At 35.9% G+C, this 25,197-nt stretch overlaps 1 protein-coding gene across 1 annotated transcript in view; it reads right to left on the reverse strand.

Moving 5' to 3' along the window:
• The window catches only part of THEMIS (thymocyte selection associated), a gene marked incomplete at its 3' end in the record, with an annotated part of 200,316 nt that overhangs the window by 138,092 nt on the left and 37,027 nt on the right, over positions 1-25,197 (reverse strand). Inside the window, exon 2 of the mRNA XM_080699749.1 lies at positions 20,279-20,437. Coding sequence (XP_080555875.1) covers positions 20,279-20,437 — 159 coding nt within the window. The remainder of the gene's footprint in view (positions 1-20,278; positions 20,438-25,197) is intronic.

Consider the following 25,197-nt stretch of genomic DNA (forward strand, 5'->3'; position numbering starts at 1 on the left):
GCAGGGGGAGGTGAAACTTTCGGGAGGTGAAGCTAGTGGAAGGAAGTGAGTTCACCAGATCATGTCTGTAAAAAAGATACTGGTTCCCTGGCTTCTTCCTCCCACCTCTCTCCCTCTCTCCCTCTCTCCCTCTCTCCCTCTCTCCCCCTCCCCCCCCCTCTCTCTCTCGTACTCTCCCCCTCCTTCTTCCGGAGTACAATGAAGTAAGCAATTCCACTCCACCACACGCTCCCTGAAGTGATATTCTGTCCACCAAGCGATGGGGCCAAGAAACCTCTAAAGCCAGAAAGATTTAATCAGACTAAATTCTTCCTCATTTTTTCTCAGGTATTTTGTCACAGCAACAGAAAGCTGACAAACACACTATGTGAGTTTAGGCAAAGTTACTTGGCTCCTCAGTAACTTGATTTTTTCACCTATAAAATGTGGATTCAACCCATAACCTATATATACATAAACGTACTTAGAGCAGAGTCTGGAACATCCTCAGGACCCTGGTTTAAATGTGCAGTGTGGACAGGAGAATGTGTAGTGAAGGAGAGGATGCTCCATTTCTAAATTTTACTTCCACATTTTTAAAAAGTCTCTTACTTTAAGAAACAAAATTCCTATACAGTAATGTAATTCACAGAGCAGAGACTAAGAATTCAGAGAGAAAAATTTCTTCAACCTAGCTTTGTCATTTTAACAGTGGTTTATAGATGTATCTACAGGCTTCCTTGAACATATGCTTTAGAGACACAATGTAAACATGCTGTTTTAAGGAGGAGGGCTGTTTCATCACCAAGATATACTGAAACATTTTCTTTCAGGATATTTCTCATGACTAAGGAGGAGATATTTATTATTCATGCTTCCTGACACTACAAAGAGGAATAAATCTTTCCAGGAGGTAATCTAGGAATTTGGATCTTCACGATAAACTAAATATTATGTGATTTACCAATCTATGGGGATAATGCAATCAACTACCAAGTATCAGGATTTATTTTCGTTGTGTTTGGCAAGGATAGTGTATTTTCTGGATCATAAAAGTCTCAGCTAAAAGATCTGTCTTCTGAAAGAAAAAATTATGCTTCTAAAACAGTTTATTCTCATAGAAAACTAAAATGATAGCTTTTATTTCTTTTAACTTATTTGAACATTTTTAGGTGACAGACATAGAAACATGATATAGGCTATAGCCTGCAAAATATATTTCAAATTTAATTTCTCACTTATATTTTATCAAAATAATTAGTTTCAACTTTGTTTCCTAAATGTATCTTTTCCAAATTCCTACAGACATTTTCTTCCTTGACTTTTGTTTGGGCTTGGGTTTTCTTTTTGCTATATCTTCAAGGGGCAGTGTCTTCTTCGGTGTATTTTGTTTCTTTGCAAATAAATCATTCTGGATGACTTTTCCAAGGTTTCATCAAGACTTTTAAGTTATCATATGAAATTGTGGGCCTTTGCTTGTTTACATACTTAAATGTAGAAGGTTAGATTATGTCAACAAAAATGGTAGAACAAAGACCTCTAGAAACTACATAAAAACAATAAGAAAACTAATTGTAAAAAAAAAAGTGTCAGAATTTATTATTTTCAGAGTTCTAGAAGTTAGCCAGAGAACTGAAACTGGCAGAAATGTATTAGAGAAAATTGTCTGAATCTTCATAAGAACAGCAAGTGTTATGGAATTTTTTTGGGGGTAGGGTTCTTAGTCATTTATTAGAATGAAATAAAGGAAGATATTTTAGAGTGAGAGAGAAGACATGTCCCAAATAAGGTACTCTCCCTTTAGATTTTTCTATAGTTGTACAAACTTTTTCTCATCAGTATTGCCAAATTTGAAAATTTAATATCATGAGATAACATTAATAGACACATTTCTATACTTATAGGCATGTTAACAAAACACTGCAGAAACAAAAATAAGCATTTCAATTTTGTTAAATTCAGGGTGAAGACCAAATGTAACAATTTAAATCATGGATTTTATTCACAGATTTCAGATACTTATGGCTTTATTTTATTTATTTATTTATTTATTTATTTATTTTTATTTATTTATTTTTGGTGGTAGTACTTTGGGTGGAACCCAGACACTTTCTACCTCTGGGCTATACTCCCAGACCTTTTTTAAAATATTTTATTTGGAAACATTGTCTCACTAAGTTGCTGAAAGCCTCACTAAGTAGCTGAGGCTGGCTTCGAACCCGTGTGATCCTCCTGTCTCAGCCTCCCAAGCGCGAGGATTACAAGTGTGCGCCACCACGCGCCAAGTGTGCACCACCATGCCCGGCTTACTTATGGCTTTGATGTACAAATCATGATGAGCCCCTAAGGCTCTATGCCATGGAATGGTCTGGGATTTTATGAGTTTTAATTTCATATCACAGTCTTAGGTATTAGCCACATAAAATAAGAGGCTTTGTTTTGTACTTGTCATTGCAGTGACCTTAAATTACATAATTTCTTAAGTTATTGTTTTTTTTTTTTTTTTACTGGTGCATTGTAATCATACATTTTAATGAGGTACAGGATGGTAGAGACATACATGCACACATGACTCATTTAGCCCTCCTCCAATTACCACCCCAATCCCTCCCCTTACCTTCTTCTCATGAGCTTAATGATTGACTGTGATGTGTTTGTGAATGTACATCATGTGCATTGGAGAATTTCCCTCTTCCCCCTCTCATATCCTTCAGTTTATCCTTTTTTTTTTTTTTTTTTTTTACTCATCTAAGTTTTTCTCCTTCTTTGCCTAGAGTCCCTTTTATGACCCATTTTCTCCCTAGCTTCTGCATATTAGGGAAATCATTCAATTTTTTACTTTTTGTGAGTGATCTCATTTAGTATAATATTCTCCAGTTCAATTCATTTTCCTACGAATGACATAATTTTATTCTTCTTTATGACTGAATAAAATTCTATTGTGTACATATCCCAAGTTTTGTAATACATTCCAGATGAATGAATTACAAAACTATGGGATATGTTATGGCATTTTAACTTGCTATATTCCCAATCTCCTTTTATCTTTGTTCCCTTCAAGTTCCATGGTAACATTAAAAATCAATTGCCTAAAATCATAGCAAAACCAGTAGCCTGAAAATCACAGGAGAGGGGGTCTTAAGAAAGGGGTTGAGATTTCTTCAAGCTCAACCTTAGAAAATTGTCATTATTTAACATATCTGATGGCTGCTGGATATCTTTAATTGATCTCATTTGTAACTCATTTAATGGGAAAAACCTTTTCCTCAAGATTATTTGGCAAAAATAATGAGAAAGAGAATTGTTTCACTTTGGTAGCAGCCTGCAATGGTGGGAAGAAACAATAGGCTAACTCCAAATCTTAAACCAAAGCTGCTAAATAGGACATTATTAAGATATTGAAAAGATCCAGCACATTCTTAAAAATCCAAAAGGCTATATATATAGTACTGGCAAAACTTCCAAAATTTGTTTTCACAAAAATCTACACATCCAAGAAATTCAAAATATTTCAAACAGGCTAAATTCAGAAATCTATTTCTCAACACTATTATGATCAAGCTGTTCAAACCAGTAAAATAAAATTGACTCATCATATATGAAGGATTTGCAATAGATTAAAAACTTAGAGGTAGGAGTGTAGGTCAGTGGTAGAGCATATGCTTAGCAGGTATAAGGCTCCATGTTCAATTCCTAACAAAAATATAAATAAATATAATTTTTCTTCACAAGCAATAGAGGCCCAAAAGCATTAGATGACAAATCTAAGATACTGGGGATGGGGATGGGGAGAGAGAATATCAGCAATAATTTTCTATACAAGAAATTTATCCTTTTAAAAACAAAGGTTAAATGGGCATACTTTTAGATTTTAAAAAAAAAGCAGAGAGATTTTTGTCACTATCAAACTTTTCATTCAAGAACTACTAAAATAGGAAACCTTCAAAAGGGCACATAACAGGAACTCTACTCCATATGAGGAAATAGAATTCCAATAAAAGCAACTACAAAGATCAACATGAAAGAAAGTTTAAATGCATATTTGTTTGCAAATATTGTTTTGTTTTCCAATTTACAAGACAGTTGTATGAGGAATAATTTTAAATCTGTGTTGATAGGCATACAATATATAAAACTATAATTTTATGACAATAACATCACCAGAATCTGGGAAGAAATATAGCTATAGAAGAAGCAAGTTTTGAGTATGATTGAAATTAAATTAGTCAAAGATAGATTGTAATAAATGAAGATATCAATTTTAATCTTCAGGGAAATTACTGAAAAATAATGAGAAAAAATATATTCTTAAAAATGGACTGATTCTTTCTAGATCAACAAAATAAAAACTCAAAAACTCTTCCTAGATCTGTGAGAGAAGTGAGGTCAAAGGGCAAAGCAATGCTGTGGATAGGAGGAGACATAAGCAAAGCGCTGAAAATCACAACTTACCACAGTAGAAACTCCCAAGTAAGAATCCCTGTGGGAATCAGTATTGGCAGGGGGGGGGGGGAGCTGAACTGTAAACTGTAATCAATAAATTAATGGAATTTCTGAGGAAACAAATCTAATATTTGAAAACTCAAGGGGACCCACACATAGAAACACCCTTATTCTTTTATGAGTTTTACTTCCAAGAGCTTTATGAGATTTTCATAGTAAATATTAAAGAAAAGCCCCCCACCTTTCCATGATTCTAGTAGAGGTGAGAGCAAAAAAAAAATGATTTTGAAATTAGTAGATCATTTTGTGCTTAACAAGACATGCTATACATAAACTAATCTTCCAGTCCCTAAAACACTGAAAATTTTTTTTGTTTGTTTGTTTGGTGGTACTGGGGATAGAACCCAAGGTGGGGGGCTTCTACCTCCGGGATACACTCCCAGACCTATTTTTTTATACTTTATTTGGAAACAGGATCTCTTAAGCCAGCCAAAGCTGGCTTTGAAACTTCGATCCTCTTGTCTCTGCCTCATAAGCGCGGGATATACAAGCCTGTGCCACCACACCCGGCAAACATTAGAATGTTATCAGAGCCTAACAAACATAAGCAAAGGACAGTCAGTACCCAACTCCAACCCAGCCTAGCCTTCCATTAAGGGCAGGGAAATACCCAACTCCAAAGTTCACTATCCAAGCTGGGTGTGGTGGCACAGGCTTGTAATCCCAGAGCTTAGGAGGCTGAAACTGGAGGATCACACAAGTTCGAAGCCAGCCTCAGTTACTTAGTGAGGCTCTCAGCAACTTAGTGAGACCTTGCTTCCAAATAAAGTATAAAAAAAAATAGTTCTAGGAGTATAGCCCGGAGGTATACAAGTCCCTGGGTTCAACCCCAGTACCACAAAAAAATAAAAATAAAAAAATAAAAACAAAGTACTCTATCCATCCTGTCCCACCTACACAGGTGAGGGCGAGCATTTGTGAAGTACACAATTCAAAAGTGCATGCTCACTAAAAGAATGAGACCTAAGCATCCAACTGTAGAATCCTTATCTTCATCCCACACATTACCACCATATTATTAAAAACTTTATTAACCACAGGTACTTTACTCAGTATATTATATCTAGATACTAAGACAAAAATGAGAAGGTAAAGTAAAAGGTAAAAACACAAATTGAATATACAGAGAAAATATTAAATTGAACTTAGATAAATTAGGCATATGTAATCTTCAGACCAGGAATTTATATTAATATGCTAAGGCATCTAATTGATAAAATGGAGAACATGCAAAAAACATATGTCAATGTAAGCAGACAGGTAGAAAATTTGAGAAAATTTAAAAAATACTAGCAATGAATGATGCTGGAACATAAATAAAGAATGTTGTTGATGGGCTGCTTAGTAGAATTGGCATGATTGAGGAAGGAATGTCTGAGCTTAGAGATATGCCACTAGGAGCTTCTAAGGCAGAAAAACAAAAAGGGGGAAAAGAACTATAAATAAAAAAGGATAAGGAGGAGAAGAGGAAGAGAAGGGCTGGGATGTACCTCGGTGGTAATGCGTTGGCCTTGTGGGTGTAACACCCTGGGTTCGATTCCCAGTACCACATAAATAAATAGATAAATAAATACCAACAACAACAAAAAGCAAAAAAAAAAAATCACTCTGGTGTGGTGTGGGGCATGCCTATAATCTTAGTACTTAAGAGGGTGAGATAGGAAGTTTGCAGAATTGAGGCCAGCCTTGGCAACTTAGTGAAACCTTGTTTCAAAAAAATAAAATAAAATAATGCTGGGGATGTATCTCAGAGATAGATGTTCCTAGGTTCAATCCCCAGTAATACAAAGCATAAATGGCTGTTGGACCTGTGGAATGATGGGGTCAATAATATCAAGCTGGACTTGACTAAAATGATCCAATTGGTTAGAATAACCACCATGCTCTCCTTATGGCAGCAGCTGCAGACTGTGTCTTTGACTAATGTGCAATCCAGAAATCACACTAATTAATCAGCTCATGGCCACTGCCTGTAGAGTTTGAACAATGCTGGTGAGTTGCCAGAGACTGTATGTGCACTACTTATTTTGACATAGTGCAGATAATACATGAGATGGGCATGTGAAAGATGATGCTTGAAGCTCAGTATAGTAGCCCAGATAAAGAACCATTTATGGCCTGTTTAAAAGAGTTTATCCTAGCAGTTGGCCCCTTTTGATACCATAGCCATCCTCCTGGCTCTGTATGTTGATTATCCCATGCTGGTGATGTGATTGCTGGCTGGGAGACATGGAAGTACACTTGCAGGCGTGCATGCCCCAAGTATGAGCCCTAGCTACAGGGAGGAAAGGGTTCTCTGTAGGATTAAGCCCCAAAATTGCAGAAGAAGGGTCAGTAAAAATCAGCTGCAGGCATATGCAATTTGACTTATCAGTGGCTGGGCTGACAGAGAAGATAGAGGACCAGCCCAAGGAAGCACTTGTCGGGAATCCAGCCCGACAGCTGGCAGGGCTTAGCGAGATGATGAGTACCGACGACTCGAACACAAACCCACGAGCCGGAAGTCAAGTCAAGCAAGATCTCATTTATTTCTCGCCAAGCAATCCTATATATAGCATCAAGCCACGAAGGGAATTTCCATGAGAAATAGCCTAGCCTATCCGGGATAAAGATCACTAGCATGTAGTTTACAGCCAATCCCAGGCCAGTACATGAGCCATTCATGTGTGCAGAAAGCTCCTTTAAAGGTAGAAAGGGAAAAACTGCTCAGTCTCCCCACCCATAATGAATGGGGAAACCATGCCTTTGTAGCTTCCTCCAGGTGCCATCTTTAGCCCATTTTCTGCTGAATCACTTTACTTAAAGTTTTGCCTTAGGCTGTAGGCCGCTCAGGCCGAGGGAGGCTGCATCTCCTTAGGTGCTGTATGGACACACCCCATCAAGCACTCTTGGTGCTCTGCTGGCAACTTCACTGAAACCAAAGGCACATTCCTTTTACTCCAAGTAAGGCCAAGGGAATAACTAGAAAGATACTTGTTGCTGACTTTCTCCAGACTAAGGACTCAGCCAAGGAAACCAGCTGGCTGGGAACCTGCCGACCTGAGGCTGCATGTGGAATTGACTATTTACTGGTCCTCCCACAATACACAACATGTTCTGGCACTAGTTGATACAGGAGTTGACAAACCCTTCCTCTTTGGCATTCCAGACAAGTTTGCTGGACCTAAGGCTGCCATAGTGAGTTATGGAGGCCACATCATTACAGTTTAATGTGCCCAGTGACTTTGGGAATCAGATGTCTGCCTCCTAAGCAATACGGCACATATATGTCCCCTGTAGCTGAGTATATCCTGGGGGTGGGTGTATTACAGGGATTGACTATACAGACAACTATCGGAGAATTCCAGCTATAGGTTCATGTGGTAAAAACTATCACTAGAGGACATCCCATTAAGCTCCCTCAAAACTTCCCCAAACCATGAGGATTGTGAGTGTATGGCAACTCATTACCAGGGGACATGAGGAAATTGGACAAATGATACTGAATGTAAAAGAAGCAGGTGTAATATGCCTGACTTATAATATAGCTCATTCGACTTCCCATGTGGCCAGTGTGAAAACCTGAGAGTTCATGGCAGGATGGTAGACCACTGGAAGTTAAATAAGATGACATTGCCCTTGCATGCAGCAGTACCCAACATCTCAGAAGTAATGGATATTCTGTCACATGAACTGGGACCATTTCATTATGTTGTAGACTTGGCAAATACCTTTTTTTTTCCCATATATATTACCCTGGAAAGACAAGAACAATTTGCTTTTACCTAGGAAAGATGGTAATGAACCTTTCTGGTATTGTCTCAGAAGTATTTACATAGTCCTACCTTGTGTCACAGCTTAGTGGCACAAAATTTGGCCTCTCGGCAGAAGCCCAAGAATGTAAAGTTGTTCTATTATATTGCTGATATTATTATGCTAACTTCTGATCGTCTTTCAGAACTAAAAGCAGCTATATGCAGTCTCTGAGCCATTCTCTAGGAATGGAGGTGGGCTATCCACAAAGACAGGGTCCAAGGACCTGTATTCTGTCAAATTCTCGGGAGCTGTTTGTTTGAGTAAAACAAAGGTTATAACTAAGCAGTGATACATAAGATACAAGTGTATCCTTGACAAGAAATGGTCAGTTACAAATGTACCTGGGTCTTCTTGGGGTTTTGGCAAACATGTATACCCTACTTAGCTATGCTTATGTACCCCTTACACACTTTTGTCCTAAAAAGAATCTTTGAATTGGATCCTTGAAATGGATACTGTATTTATTACCACCAAAAGGGCAATGACACAGGCATAAGCTCTGTAGGTAATAGAGTCCTGCCCTTCCTTTCCTACTAACAGCCCTATTGGATGACACAGGTTTTGGATAAAGGTTATGAAAGAAACAAGGTGCTAGAAATAGCCCAAATGGATTTTGGTCACAATTATGGAAAGGTACAAAGGTGCACTACTCCCTTATTGAGAAACAGAGGCAGTCTATGTTGCCCTCTTAGCTTGTGAACTCATTACAGGTACCGAGTAATGGTATAAACAATCTACCTTATTAAAGGCTGGTTATAATCTTGGACTCAGGCCCCCTAGACATAGGTGGCACAAAAACCCCACTCTGACCAAGTGAGGTACTTATTGAGAGCAACAGGCATATTTTTCTAATAGCCCTTTGTCTGAGCAGCTACATACTCTGTTGCGACCAGTACAGTTCTGAGTGACAACATCCTCAGAGCCCCTGTGGGCCCTGAGGGAAATACCCTCTGAAGGTATTTCCTCTGAGTGGGAAATACCCTCTGAAGAAGAGAGAGCCCCTATGCCTACAGAAGTGTGGCATGCTGATGATGGCTTTTATTGTGGGCAGCCACCCACATGGGTGACTGTGGCCTTACAGCCAACCACAGAGTTTTTGGTATGAGACTGGTGCCGGATGCTTTAGCCAAAGGGCTGAGCTCTAGGCAATTTGGTTAATGCTCATGGAGACCAGGCCTTTGTATGTCTGTATAAATAGCTGGGCAATCTATTGTGGGCTGATCTTATGGATACCCCAATTGGCAGCACAAGATTGGTTTATTTGGCACTGTCCATTGTCAGGCAAGGATATTTGGGAGGGCCTGTGAAAATGGGGCCACTCACCCTGTGCAGCTAGCTGCAGATGTATGCATATTTCCACAGTCACAGATGTGCTCATAGCTATGTAAATGTGACTAAGCAAAGTGTAACACATAGGTGCATGTCACTCTGGTGTGGGTATGCTGTTTTGTCCCAAATCTAATATAACAGGTCTGTGAATAAAGCTGCTACTGTTCTCCTCTGATAGTGACTCCACATGTCTTCTTTTTTCTGGGGATCTCACCACAAAAACCTCCCTTGAAACCACAGCTGGCCCTTGACAGGGCCCCTGACACTGGACTTGAAAACCCTTTTTTTTTTTTTTTTGTAAATATATATGGCACCCACTAAAAATAAAAAAAATAGAAATATAATTGATAAAACTAAGAAAAATGGAATCATGTAAAATAATTAAAAAACTACATGAAGCAAAAGCAGTGGAATGCAAAAATAGAAATACAACAACTAGAAAACAAAAAAAAAAATATAGCATATATTAACCCAACAATAGCAATAGTAATTTTAAAAATCCATGACTTTAATATGCCAATTAAAGATATAGAATGTCAGACTAAATCATCTATATGTTATCTATAAAAAAAACCCACTTTAAAATAAAGAAACATATAGATCAAAAGTGAAGAAATAGAAAAAGCCAGGCTTAGTGGTGCATGCCTGCAATTGTAGTACTTGGGAAGCTGAGACAATAGGATCACAGGTTCAAGGCCAGCCTCAGCAACTTGTAAGACTCAGCAACCAAGGGAGACCTTGCTTCAAGATAAAATGTAAAAAAAGGACTGAGGATGTAGCTCAGAAATAGAATGCTTCAGAGTTCAATCCTTAGTAACACACACACACACACACACACACACACACACACACAGAAACAGAGAAAGATATACTATATTAGCACTAATCAAAACCTGGGGTAACTATACTAATTTCAAACTGAGTAGATCTTATAGCAAGGAAAGTTATCAGATATGAAAAAGAACACTATATAATTATGAAACTCCATAAAATTTTAATGCATATGTGCCTAAGAATAGAGCATCAAAATATTCAAGGCAATGGCTGAAAGGATGACAAGGAGATATCAATGATGCCACCGTTATGGTGGAGACTTTAATGCTCTTAATCAGAAACGGGCATATCCTCCAGGGGGGGAAATATAACAGTGATATAGTTTAACTTAATAGCACTGCAGATAAACTGAAAAAAAGAAAGACCTAAATGGTGGTATATACCTGTAATCCCAGTACTTGGGAGGCTGAGACAGGAGGACTCAGGTTCAAGGCCAGCCTCAGCCACAGAGTGAGACCGTCAGAAACTTAGTGATATCCTGTTTCACAATAAAAAATAATTGACATTTATATGCTATTTCAACCAAAAAACAGTAGATTATACATTCTTCTCAGGCTCACATGTATTTTTGCCAGTATAAATCACATTCTGAGCCATAAAATGTGTCATACCTAATTTAAAAGAATAAAATTGTCACCTCAGTTCTCAAATCATGATAGAATTAAAATGAAGATCAACAATAGAAAGATAGCTAGCAAACCCCAAATACTTGTATATTAACCCTTTTAGTTCTAAAGAGCAAATTAATTAAATTGAAATCTCAAGATAAATTTTTAAAATATTTTGAGTTAAGTAAAAAATCTTAATATATAAAAATTTGTGGAATGTATCACTACTTAGATTTGTAGCCTTGTATATGTGTATATGTGTTATATATATGTGTATATATGTGTGTATATACATATATATGTACATATGTGTGTGTGTGTATATATATATATATATATATATATATATATATATATATATGAAAAGAAAAATGACAGGAGCTTCCAACTTAAGAAGCTTACAATAAAATGCTTCAAGATAAAAATATAAAAAATGAACCTAGAAAAAGAAGAGCAAATTATTTCCAAATAAGCAGAAAGAAAAACTAAGTAATAATCCTAGAGTAGAAATAATGAAATTAAAAATAGAAGAATAGAGATATAGTACAGAATATCAAGAAAAGTAAAATATGTTTATTTTAAAAGATCAATAGATATGACTTAGCCAGGCTCATTATGAAAATAAAAAGAGAAAATAGAGACAAATTTCTAATATCAAAACTGAAAAGTTAGCACCAAGATCTCATAGACATTAAAAGGTTATAAAGGCCTAGCTTCAAGGTGCACACCTGTAACCCCAGTACTTGGGAGGCTGAGACAGGAAGATTCACGTTCAAGGTGAACCTCAGCCACATACTGAGACCCTCAAAAATTTAGTGAGAAGCCCACCGTGGTGGCGCACACTTGTAATCCCTGTGCTTGGGAGGCAGAGACAGGAGGACCGTGCAGGTTCTAAGCCAGCCTCACTGGCTCAAGAGACCATGTTTCAAAAAAAAAAAAAAAAAAGTATAAAATAGGTCTGGGAGTGTAGTCCGAAAGTAGAAGGGCTTCCAGGAACCCCAGTACCACCACACACACACACACACACACACACACACACACACACACACATTAGTGAGACCCTATTTCACAATAAAAAAATAAATAAAAGAGATAAAAGGGCTGGTGTTATAGCTTTGAGCTAGAATGCCTCCTGGGTTCAATAACCCATACCAAAACAATAAAGAAAAATTCTAAACTGTATTTTTTTTTTTTTTTTTGCAGGTTTGGGGATGGAACCCAGGGGCATTCGACCTCTGAGCTACATCCCCTACCCTATTTTTTATTCTTTGTTCTGAAACCAGGTCTCACTGTGTTGCAAAGAGCCTCACTAAGTAGCTGAAGCTGTCCGTGGATCATGATCCTCTGGTCTCAGCCTCCCGAATGCTGGGATTACAAGCATGCGCCACCATGCCTGGCTTATAAACTGTATTCTCACAGTCTTGATAAACTATATAAAATAGGTCAATCCCTTGAAAGACACAATATGCTAAAACTCACACATGAAGTAGTAGACTTTGAGTCAGCCTACTTATGAAAGAAACTGAATCATAATTAACATACTTTCAAACCAGAAAATTCCAAACCCAGATGGGTTCGCTGGTGAATTCTAAACACAACTTAAGGAAGAAATTATAAAATACTGTATGATTTTTCCAGAGGATAGAAACAAAGGAAATGCTTTCTAATTCACTCCATGGAAACAGAATTAGCCCAGTGTCAGAAAAATACAGACCAATATCTCATTAATATAAATTCAAGAATCCTCAAAAACATTATCAAATCATATCCAAAAATGTATAAAAAGACTGATATGCCATTAGTAGTGTGCTTTAAACAATGACTAAAAATGGTTTGAAATTTGAAATTCAATTGCTGTAGTCCATCATATCAACTAAAGAAGCTAAAGAAGAAATATCACATAATTCATATCAATACATATGGACAAACTGTTTGACAAAATACAACATCTATTGGATATCAATTTTGTCTTTAAAAAAAAAACCTATTAGAAAATTAAGAATAGCTGGGCGTGGTGGCACACCCTTGTAATCCCAGCACTTGGGAGGCTGAGACAGGAGAATCACACAGGTTCGAAGCTAGCCTCAGCTACTGAGTGAGGCTCTTAGCAACTTAGTGAAACCCTGTTTCCAAATAAAGTATAAAATAGATCTGGGAGTATATTCTGGAGGTAGAAAGCCTCTGTGTTCCACCCCCAGTACCACCAAAAAAAAAAAATTAAGAATAGAAGAAAATTTCTTCAAAATAATAAAGAATTTTTCCACTAGAACAGGAAAAAGGCTAGAAAGTCCTCTTTCCCAACTTACTTTTAGTACTATATTGAAAGGCACACCTAATACAATAAGGTAAGAAAGTGAAATAAAATTTATTCTTATGGGAAAGGTCAAAACAAAGCTATCTTTGTTTATAGATGACATGACTGTTTATGTAGAAAATCTGAGTAAATCAACTCAACACTCCTGAATCTCATAAGTGATTATAGCAGGACTGCACTTGGAATGAAAGGCAATTATAGCAAGACTACAGGATACAAATTTAAAATATAAAAACCAATTATTTTCCTACATGCTAGCAATGGACAAGTAGAACTTGAATTTAAAAACATAATACTATAAATCCCAAATTAAAGACTCAGTTACAAATCTAACAAAAATCTAATACTCCTAGAAGAGGAAAACCATAACATCCTGATAAATTAAAACTGATAAATTCAGATAATTAAAACTAAATGTTCAATATTCATGGCTAGGAAGGCTTAACTAAATCTATAATTTAACTATACTACCAATCAAATTTCAGAAGTTATTTTGTAGATATTGACAAACAAATTCTATAGTTTATATGGAGAGGCATTTCTGTATAAAATATAGTTTTCTATATACAGTATAATTTGAAAAGGGAACAAATTCTGAAAACTGTCACTATCCAATGTCAATATTTATACTAGACAAGCATAATCAAGAGAGTGGGGTATTACTGAAAGAATAGGCAAATAGATTTATGCAACAAGTTAGAGAACCTAAAACTAATTCCCATATAGAGTTAAGTAATCTTTGACAAAAGAGAGAAGAAAATATAATAGAGCAAAGATGATTTTTTTTTACAAATGCTGGACCACCCAAATAAAAACAAATGAATTCAAAACAGATTTTATACTCAACACAAAATAATTCAGAATGGATCACAGACCTAAGTGTAACATGAAAAATTATAAAACACCTGGAAGAGCTGGGAGTGGTGGCGCACATTTGTAATCCCCGCGCTTGGGAGACTGAGACAGGAGGATCGTGCAGGTTCGAAGCCATCCTCGGCTGGCTTAAGAGACCCTGTTTCCAAATAAAATATAAAAACTAGGTCTGGGAGTGTAGCCCAAAGGTAGAAGGTCATCTGAGTTCCATCCCCAGTATCAAAAAAAAAAACAAAAAAAAACCCCTGGGAAACAGCATTTAGAGAAAACCTACATCACCTTAGATTTGGTCATGTCTTTTAGATAAAATACCAAGGCATAATCCATGAAAGGGAAAATTAATAAACTGGATTTTACTAAAATTAAAAACTTCTCTGAAATATCATGTCAAAAGAATGAGAAGGCAAGCGGGGGGGGTATTTGCAAAAGATTAATCTAACAAAGGACTTTAATATGAAAAGAACTAAAAAATAACAAGAAAACTTACAAATCAATTTTTTTAAATGGGCAAAAAAAATTTACCAGATACCTTGCCAAAGATGATAATCAGATTAAAAAACAAGAAAATAAAAGTCAGGTGGTCATGCATGCTTATAATCCCAGCATTTGGGAGGCTGAGACAGGAGGATTGCAGTTTGTGCACAGCCTCAGCTAATAAGTGAGGCCCTTTGCAACTCAGTGAGACCCTGTTTCAAAAATAAAAAAGACTAAAAAATAGGGCCTGGGGTGTAGCTCAGACGTAGAATGCCCCTGAGTTTCATCCCTAGTTCTGAAAAAAAAAAAAAATCAAAGAAAAGAAAATGAAAAGATGCTCAATATCATATGTCATGAAGGAATTGCAAATTTGCAAATTGCAAATTTAAACAATTACCATAGCTGTGTGTGTGTGTGTGTGTGTGTGTGTGTGTGTGTGTGTGTGTGCGCGCGCGTGCATACTTTACTGGGGATTGAATTCAAGGGCATTCTATCTCTGAGCTACACATCCAGTCCTATTCATTCATTCATTCATTTTTGTAGAACTATAGATTGAGCCCATTGGGATTATACTACCAAGCTATAATCCCAGCCCTTTTTTATTTTTTACTTTGAAACAATCTCACTAAATTACATGCAAGCCTTGAACTTGCTAGATGTGTATTTACTGAATAGCTAAAGACAAAGTATAAAACCTAGTACTGGTGAGGGTATAGAACAAGAGAAACTTAGCCAGGCATGGTAGCACCCGCTTATAATCCCAGCATTTGGGAGGATGAGACAGGAGGATCATGGTTCAAAGATAGTCTCAGCTACTACTTAGTGAGGCCTTTTGCAACTCAGTGACCCTGTTTTAAAATAAAGAATAAAAAGTAGAGCTGGAGGTGTGTGGCTCGGAGGTAGAATGCCCCTGGGTTCCATCCCCAGTACCACAAAATAAATAAATAAATAAATAAATAAATAAATAAATAAATAAATAAGAAGGAGAAGAAGGAGAAGGAGAAGGAGAAGGAGAAGAAGAAGAAGAAGAAGAAGAAGAGGAAGAGGAAGAGGAAGAGGAAGAGGAAGAGGAAGAGGAGGAGGAGGAGGAGGAGGAGGAGGAGGAGGAGGAGGAGGAGGAGGAGGAGGAGGAGGAGAAACTTTAATTGAATGCTCATAGGAATGAAAAACAGTACAGCCACTTTGAAAGATAGTTTGGAAGTTTCTTTAAACATGCTCTTACAGTGTAGCAATCATGCTACTTGGTATTTACCCAAAGAAACTGAAAACTTAGGTCCATATAAATATCTACATGTGGATGTTTATAACAGCTTTATTCATAATTGCCAAAACTTGAAATTAACCAAAATATACTTCAATAGCTGGATGGATACATAAATTGTTATATCTAGACAATGAAATATTACTTTGCACCAAAAAACAAATGGGCTATTAATCTGCAAAAAGATTTTTTAGGATTTTGATAGGGACGAGGCTGTGTATTTATGGGAATATGAGAATTTCCTATGCTGTGAAACCAAAACTGCTCTAGAAAATAAAATCTATTTTTAAAGGGAGGAATTAAAATGGAAACTAAAAAATATCCATTGAAAACAAAAGTCAGATGCAATAGAGGAATAAAAGAACAAAAGGTATGAGATATATGGAAAACAAATAGCAAAATTTTATATTTAAATCCCATATTATCAGTTATTACATTAACTATAAATGGATTAAACATTCCAATTAAAAGGCAGAATTTGCTGGGGTATGGGTCAGTGGTAAAAGCATTGTCCCAACAGACACAGAGCCTTGGGTTAGATCTGCAACACTGCAAGAAGAAAGAAGAAGAAGAGAAGGAAGAGAAAGAGGAGGAGGAGGAGAAGAAGAGGAAGAAGAGGAAGAGAAGGAGGAAAGTTTGATAAAATGAATTTTAAAACATAATCCAAATATATAAAACTATATAAACAAATAGTTTAAAAGTAAAAGTAAAAATGTGGTTGATAAACCATACAAATAGTTACAAAAATGAGAAAACTAGTGTACACAAAAATAAGATATAATAGACTTTAAAATAAGAATTGTTTTTAGAGATAAAGAATATTATATAATGAAAAATATATAATTCAAAAATAGTAGCTGCAAAATCCAATACTCCATTTTCAATAATGAATAGAACTAGGCACAAGATCCAAAAAATAATATGACTTGAACAACACTATAAACCAAAAGATAATTTTAGGACACACCGCCCAATGAAAATAGAATGCACATTCTTCTTAGATGTATACAAAACATTCTTGAGCTTATGCTGTACCTTAGTCCACAAAAAAAGTCTCAATTTTTTAAAATCTGAATCAAATAAAGTATATTCCCTGATAACAAGAGAGTGAAATTAGAACAACAAAAGGAAATTTGGTAAAATATTTTAAGAAAATATTTGGCTTTTTAAATTTGAAATTGAAGCAATGCAATTATTCCTCTTTTGGGGATCCTATCACCATATAGGAATTCTCTATGAAAGAAAGTATTCCCTATCATCATCAATCACTTTAACCCTCTATTATAATTGTGAGTCTAATAATAAAAAAAGTTTGTAAACAATATTTTTATTTTTTGAGGTACTGAGGGTAGAACTCAGGGGCATTCTACCTCCAGACTGTACCCCCAGCCCTATTTTTTATGCTTTATTTTGAAACAGGGACTCATTGAGTTGCAGAGGGCCTCACTAATTAGCTGAGGCTGTCCATGAACCACGAGCCTCCTGTCTCAGCCTCCCAAATGCTGGGATTGCAAGCTTGCACCACCATGCCCGGCTTGTAAGCAAATTTTAATCTCTTTGCTCAATTAATGAAAAATTATCACACCAACTCAAAGCTCAAAGAGTTATTCTAAATAACAATTCCCCTAGTTAGACTTTAGTCAATTGCTAAGTGTTTTCACTACTCAAATAAAAACCACTCCTTATAAGATTTTAGTCATTTTAACTTAGTTATTATTATATACATCTTGTCCTAAGCACAATGAAGAGTGGATCAATAAATGAAATTCAGCTTCAGTCCTCAGCAAACTGGTTATCTGTTAAGTAGATTGTGTTAGACAAGCACACAAATAATTTCAGTTGCATATAAAATGTAATAAATATAATATTAAGGCATAAAAGCTATATTGATTCCAAAAGGCAGTTGTTTTGTCTAATTAGAGTATTTCGAAAAGGTTTCTGATAAAGAAATGGTTCTCAACCTTTGCTGTTCATTAGTATCATTCTGGGAACTTGAAGAAAGCTTGATGACCAGGCTTCACCTCAAACAAATAAATAGAGTGTCTTAGGCAAATGGTCTGAGCACCAAGAATTTTTAAATTTCCTAGGTGATTCGAATGTGCAGCCGAGTTTGAGAACCACTGCAGCAAAAGGCTGTGGGGAGGAAGAAATAGTTGGAATTGATCAATGGGTAAGGCTTAACATGAAAGGGATAGGATATTAAAGCGCTTGAAAGAATTCTTGCCTCAATATAAGCTAATTTATTTTCATTCTTGAAACTTCAGCTCAATTATAATGTTCTCCGAAAAGGTTTCAGTGCCTTCCCAAATGATAGAAATAATAGTATTAATAATGGTAATAAAAGCTGAAAAATTGTATAGCCCTTGATGTAAGCCATCTATGATTTCAACCACTTTAAATATATTTCAATATTTATTCTCCTAACAACACAGCTAGATGGATAGTATTATTATTTCCATTCTACACGACAGGAGAGTAAATAACTTGTCAAGGCTACACAACTTAGAAGCGGCAGCGTTGGAACTAAAATATGACTCCAATATCCACACTCTGCCACAGGACCAACAGCATTTTGACGTTCTTTATGAAGCCCCTCATGGAACCCGGGTCCAACCTCAGTCATGCCATGAAGCACAAAATACTATAAAAACTTTTGCTATTCATTTATTCATTCAATACACAATTATTGAGCATATTCGCTACCAGAGAATGAATTTGGTGCTAGAAACGTCAAGGAATTTTAATCTAAAAGCAGAGGTCAACAAATTACCATTGACTAGTCAAGTCTTACAGGCCATTTGTTTTTGTAAATGAAGTTTAATTGAGCCACTACATGGTGATAAGGTTATGTATTATCTATAGATACCTCCATATCACAACACCAGAGTGGGATGATTGTAAGAGACTATCTGACTAAAAAGCTTAAAATGTCCACTATTTGGTCTTTTATAGAAGAAATTGCTAACCCTTGCTCTAAAGAGTAAGACAATGAAATCATAGGTGACGTATGTATCATTGTGCCTAATAAATTATGAAAACAAAGAAACAAAAAAATCTAGATGAGGTTAAGGGTTGGCAAAAGATTTTCTAGAAAGCATAATATTTGAGCAAATTTTGGAAGGCTGTATAGAGGTAATTGAAGAAGAGCAGCCAGACATGTCAGGAAGATCAGAGAGGAAAGTTTACCAGTGATCCAAAGAGTAAAAGTAATGGCATTAATAATAAAGATGGTAGATATGTTTAAGTGATGTCAATTAATTCAGCAGACCATATGAAAATATAGCATTGTCTTATTGATTCTTACGTTACCATTAGTGCTATATGTAGTCAGAATTCTAGATAGAAGTAAGAATTATGGTGTGCACAGTAGGGTGACTAGAGATAATAATAATGTACTGTACGTTTCAAAAAGCTAGAATAATTTTGAAAGTTCTTTACCATAAAATAATGCTAAATATTTACAATGTAGATATGTTAACTTCATTAAAATATTATAAAATGTATACATGTATTAAAATGTCACATTACTCCATTAATATGTTCGATTTTATGTATGCTTGTGATAATAGAGATTAAATTCAGGAGTTATACCTCCAAACTATAAGGCCATTTTATTTTTATTTTGAATAAAGGTCTCACTAGGTTGATGAGATTCGCACTATTGGCTGAGGCTATCCTTGAACTTTGGATCCTCCTGTCTCAGCTTCCCAAGTACAGGGAGTACAGGCATACGCCACCAAGCTGGACTCATTTATGCTTTCATTTACCAGTTTAAAAATAAATGTGTACCTGGGCATGGTGGTACACACTTGTAATCCCAGCATTTGGACCAGAGGATGATAGTTCGCAGTTCGCAGACAACCTTAACTACTCAGCCAGGCCCTTCACAACTCAGTGAGACCCTGTTTCAAAAAATAAAAAAAAGACTAAAACAGGAGGGGGTATAGCTCGGAGGTAGAATGACCCTGGGTTCCATCCCTAGTACTGCAAAAAAAAAAAAAAAAAAAAAATTAAAATAAACAAATTTAACTTAAAAACGTACTAAATATTTTTTAGCCACTAAATATTTGTTTACCATAGTGATTGATTCTTAAGCAAATAATCTTTATTTTAAAACATAGAAATAGTTTTCTTTTATTAGTCCTTCAATTGATTGAAGTAAAAGAGTTCTGACTTTTTTACCCGCTGTTCTAGGGCAGGGAAATAAAGCTATCACTTTCCCCATTGGTATTTCTTTCCATTGTATTGATATGCATAACCATTAACAATATAGTTTTACAAATGAAGAAAAATTACAGAACACTATACCTGGAAAATTCAGAGGCAGTTCAAATGGTTGTGGAGGCTCACAACCTTCAATATTCTCACAAATTTCAGCTATAATTCTCTTAATTTTGAGACCAGTGATTTTAATCACTTCTCCCGTTGACAAGCAGCATTCATTTCCAAACATTTCATATATAGAACCTGAAAAATAAAAGGACAAGGAAAAGCAGCTTTTAATTAATAATTAAAGGGTAAAGAACCAGGTAGGAGCAAAAGGCCTCACAGAATGTTTACTCGGTTCCTCTCTCAATTCCCTACTAACAGGAATTGAGTCAAGCCTGGCAAATGTACACTCTGTACCAAGAAACATATTAGATTTTCACTTCACCCACCGGGCAAAGTATAAACAACCTTATTTTTGCATTATTATAAATTGAATTTGTGATTTTCTCAGCACTCATCTGTCCAAGGTCAAACTACAAACACATCTTCTAATGCTGAGACCTATAATATGTTTTTGCTGGGTCACAGAATTAGGCTCTTAGGAGTCTACAATGATCTATGTAAGTATTGTAAATGGAGCTGTAATACAATTCAAGGCTCAAAGACAGAGATTTCTGCACCCCAGGGCTTTATATTAAGAGAATCATATTTATTTGTTAGATCTGCTTTTCCTTATTACTGTGAATATAAGACTTTTTCCTGTTTTTATCTGTTGATTTTAACAAGCTGAAAACATCTCTCAATACATTATGGCAATAGGGGGCAGAGCAGTGCAGAAAAACAGAAAAGCTTCATTTAAGTCAAGGATTTCAGTCTCCTTCCTGACAAACCTTTCACCATAGATTTTAAGACAAAGCTTTCCTTTTATTTTTCTTTTTTTTCTTTCTTTCTTTCTTTCTTTCTTTCTTTCTTTCTTTCTTCCTTCCTTTCTTCTTTCTTTCTTTCTTTCTTTCTTTCTTTTTTTTTTTTTTACGGTACTGGGTATGGAACCTAGGGGCATTCTACCTCCAAGCTATACCCACAGTGTTATATTTTTATTCTTTATTTTGAAACAGGATCTCACTGAGTTGCAGATTAGAAACGTACGCCACCATGCCCGGCTTAACACAAAGCTTTCTGTCCACTTAGTTTCCATTTTTTTGTCCCTTGTTAGAAAGACTAAGGCAGAGATATATCCAGATAGTACATATCAAGAAAGAAGACAAGCAACAGTTCTGGAAAATCTACCCCTAGTATAGAGGGAAAAGCACCAAACCACTCTCTAGCATACTATTGAAATAAAATTATGCAATAAAACAAGGCTGATGTAATTATGCATTATACAACTGAAGTTTTGAAATACAGTGCCTTTTTCTTAATTCCTAAGATGATTCACTGCCTACACCACACTAAATATAAAGTACACAAGGATTAGGTTTTGGGTTTGTTTATGTTCTGAATTTTTCTCTATTGAGCATTCATTCCCTCATTGAATCAAGAGTGAGCCCTTTGAAACATTTTTTATGGCAGTAATAGTTATCTTATCAGTTATTATGTCTGATATCCAATCTAGCTTTAAATACCTCTCAATTGTATCAGAGTCCCAGCAGGAAATGAAACACACTCAAATTAAAATAACTGAAGAAGACCTAATGTTGGGGCTATTTACATAGTGGTGTAGCCAGCCCTAGGCATACCAAAGGTCCTGATCTCATTCTCCTTTCCAAGTATCCTGAAAGCCCTCCAGAAACCAAAAGACAAAGGGAGCTGCTAACAGCCCAAGGAAGCCAACCTCCCAGTGGAAAAAAAGATTCAGTGCACCAACCCAACATTACTTCTCTTATATAGCAAAAACATTTTTGCAGACAAAGAGGCTATTTCTCAAGCCTTCATTGTGAATTCCCACAGCCCCTTTTTTTCTCATACAATTTTCTTAACCACTTCTCTTTCTCATATTCTTATTAACTCCAATATGTAGAGTTATCAGGAGTTTCAAGTCCTTTGTGAACAAATGGAGTTATTAAAATACATAATTAAAAAATCCACGATGATATTTTCTTCATTGAATTCAGAATAGTTATTTGCTATGATCCTCATTTGTCAATCATATACTAACATTTTAAATCTTTAGTATTATCTCATCCTGTATTTAACTTTTTATGAGGTTAGTTTTATTACTCCCAATTCAATTTTAAGCTTCGTGAGAGAAAATACTGTATTATAATTTGCATAACTATGACACATCAATCTCTCTTTTCCATTTATTCATCAAACTTTAATAAAAACCTACTGTGTGCCCAGCACTGTGATTGCTTTTGAGTATCAGTAAAGTATATAAGCTCTTTTCCCCCAGAAGCACTGACAAGTTTTGGTAGACAATTGCCAACAGATATGAGAAAGATATACAGGAAATAAAAGACATTGGGGAAGCATATCAGAGGCATTTAATTAAGTAATTACATGTTAAAGAGATTAGAGAAGGACTCCTGGAGGATACTAGAGATGAGCTGGCGTTTAAAGAAGTATCACAAGATACTAGAACAGGCGGAGGAAATAATATTTGAAAAGGTCTTGAGATGTGAAAGAGCCTGAAACAGTCTGGAAACTTCATAGTTTGTTAGGTTTAAGTTGCTAAGTAAGAAAAGGGAAGTGGTTAAAAAAAAAAGGAGACTAGAGAAGTAGATGGAGGGAGTCTACATCATGGAGTCTTTATGAAATTACCAACATAAACACAAGACACACACACACACACACACACACACACACACACACACACACATGCTTGAAGTCTGAAGCAACCTCAAAGCCAGAGAATCTACATTTCGGTTATCAGGGTCTAAGAATAAATATGCACTTAATAGGAGGTCATTGTACTCTAGACATTCACTTTCCAGAGTGTCGCCCACTGTGTCACCTGGGAGCTTGTTAGACTCTCAGCCAGCCCCCAGACCCGCTGAATCAGAACCTGCATTTTTAACAAGATCCCTAGATGACATATCCTTCTGTTAAGGTTCATAAAACACTGTTCTAGGCAACAGATGTATAACTAAAATGGTTTCCATTTTGAGATTGTAACGAAACTAACCAGGGAGAGAAGGACATGCTGCACAGAGAGTGCCTTGGGTGTCCTTGCAGTGGAGGATGCTGTAAATGAAAAGGAAAGGATTTTAAACAGGAAAGTGGCATGGTGAAATTTTTTCTTTGTCAACTTAAACAGAACATAATATCACCTAGCTCATTTCAGCTGAAGTCTGTTGAGTTGAACTTCAAGGCACTGAGTGTTTAATTGGAGACAGAATGCATATTCAACTGGCTGGCTTGGGATGCCATATTTCAAAAGTGCAATTGTAATTCAAAATGAAAGGATAAATTTGAGTGAGAATACATATCCATTTACTAGAAGCCAGGGAATTTTATGGAGAGAAAATTCAGTGAGTTTTGGTTATTACATGTCAACAAAAAGCTCTTTACTCTTCAGGTCTCTTTTCAAGCATCTTCCTTTCTCTTAAAAAAAAAAATACCTCTTTCGTTTTTACATGGAAAAGAGCATCATGCAAAAGCTAACATTTAACATTTCTCTTCTGTGTTTTGTGATTGAATTTTTTTCTAAACAAGAGCAATGTTAATTCCTCCACCCTTTTTTAATACTAGGGATTGAATCAAGGGGAAGTCTACTTCCAAGGTACACCTCCAGTTCTTCTACACCCCCACACTTTTTGTCTGAAACAAGTTTCACGAAGTTTCCGAAGGGCTTGCAAGTTTTTTAGACTGATCTAGAGCCTGCAGTCTTTTGTCTCAGCCTCTCAAATTCCTGGATTATGGATGTACACCACAATCTCTTTTAATAAAGAGACTATTCAGTGATGTCCAGCATTAGAAAGTTATGTCCATATTACATAACAAGGATATATAGCCAATCCCTGAAACAGGAAAGTTTCTCATACTTTGCTACTACCAGTAAAATGTCTCTTATGATATACATTTCCTCAGATCTAATATAAAATGGTGAATTTTAAAAATAGCCAACTTTCATAATCGCAGAACAAACACATATGTGTAATTGCTTTTTAAAATTTTGCTAAGATGTGTCTGAAACATGTTTTTGTATATAGAGACATACATATTAAAATGGTTTTCATTTCATTTTAACCACAGGACCTGCATTTTGAATATGCAAGTTGTGAATCTATTAAATCTTTACAGACTGATTCTTTCCAAGTCAGAGCATATGTATTCAGGATAATGCCAAACATCAGAGAAAACTGGAACAAAGGAGCCTGTTTTCAGTGATCAAACATCGCCCCTGAAGGCTGTAATGAAAGAGCCATGTGCCTTTGAAATCACCTTTTCTGTAATGCTACTTTGCTCAATAAAAATGACACATTAATATCCTTTTATGAGCTCATCCTTTGCTTGACAGTCCATATAAGCAATGCTGTGATCACATCCAAACAGCATAAACAATTGGTTCAATAGATTTTCTTCCATTTCCCCTCAAAGGGTGGCCGTCAGAAAAAAGAAAAGTACAATGTTTGGAGGTTTTATCCTCTCTACTCCAATGCACTTTGTCCCATACCATACCAGGCTATCATCCCTCTTCTCCTTCATCAACCTAAGCCCAACCAACCCTAAAGATGCAGCCCACATGCATCATCTTCAAAGCCTTCCTTGATTCCCATATCTAAGAATTAATTCTCTTCTTTATACTCTAGCAGCATTCCGTATGTATTTCTATTACATACAGAAATACATGTATTTCTACTATGGGATTATTATCACAACTTGGTATTAGGGAATTATTTTCTGGTCATTGATATTATATGTACATTTTAGAATTTGTTTTGAGATCTTAGAAAAAAGGCATCATCCTAATTGTATTTATACCCCACACACATAGCTAGTGACACATTTTTTTGCCATTTAGTAGATTCCTATTGAATGTTGAGTTATTATTGACTTTGTCAGAGGACAGTAAGTTA

The sequence above is a fragment of the Muscardinus avellanarius genome (genome assembly GCF_963383645.1).
Source record: "Muscardinus avellanarius genome assembly, chromosome: 8".
Classification (NCBI taxonomy): Eukaryota; Metazoa; Chordata; class Mammalia; order Rodentia; family Gliridae; genus Muscardinus; species Muscardinus avellanarius.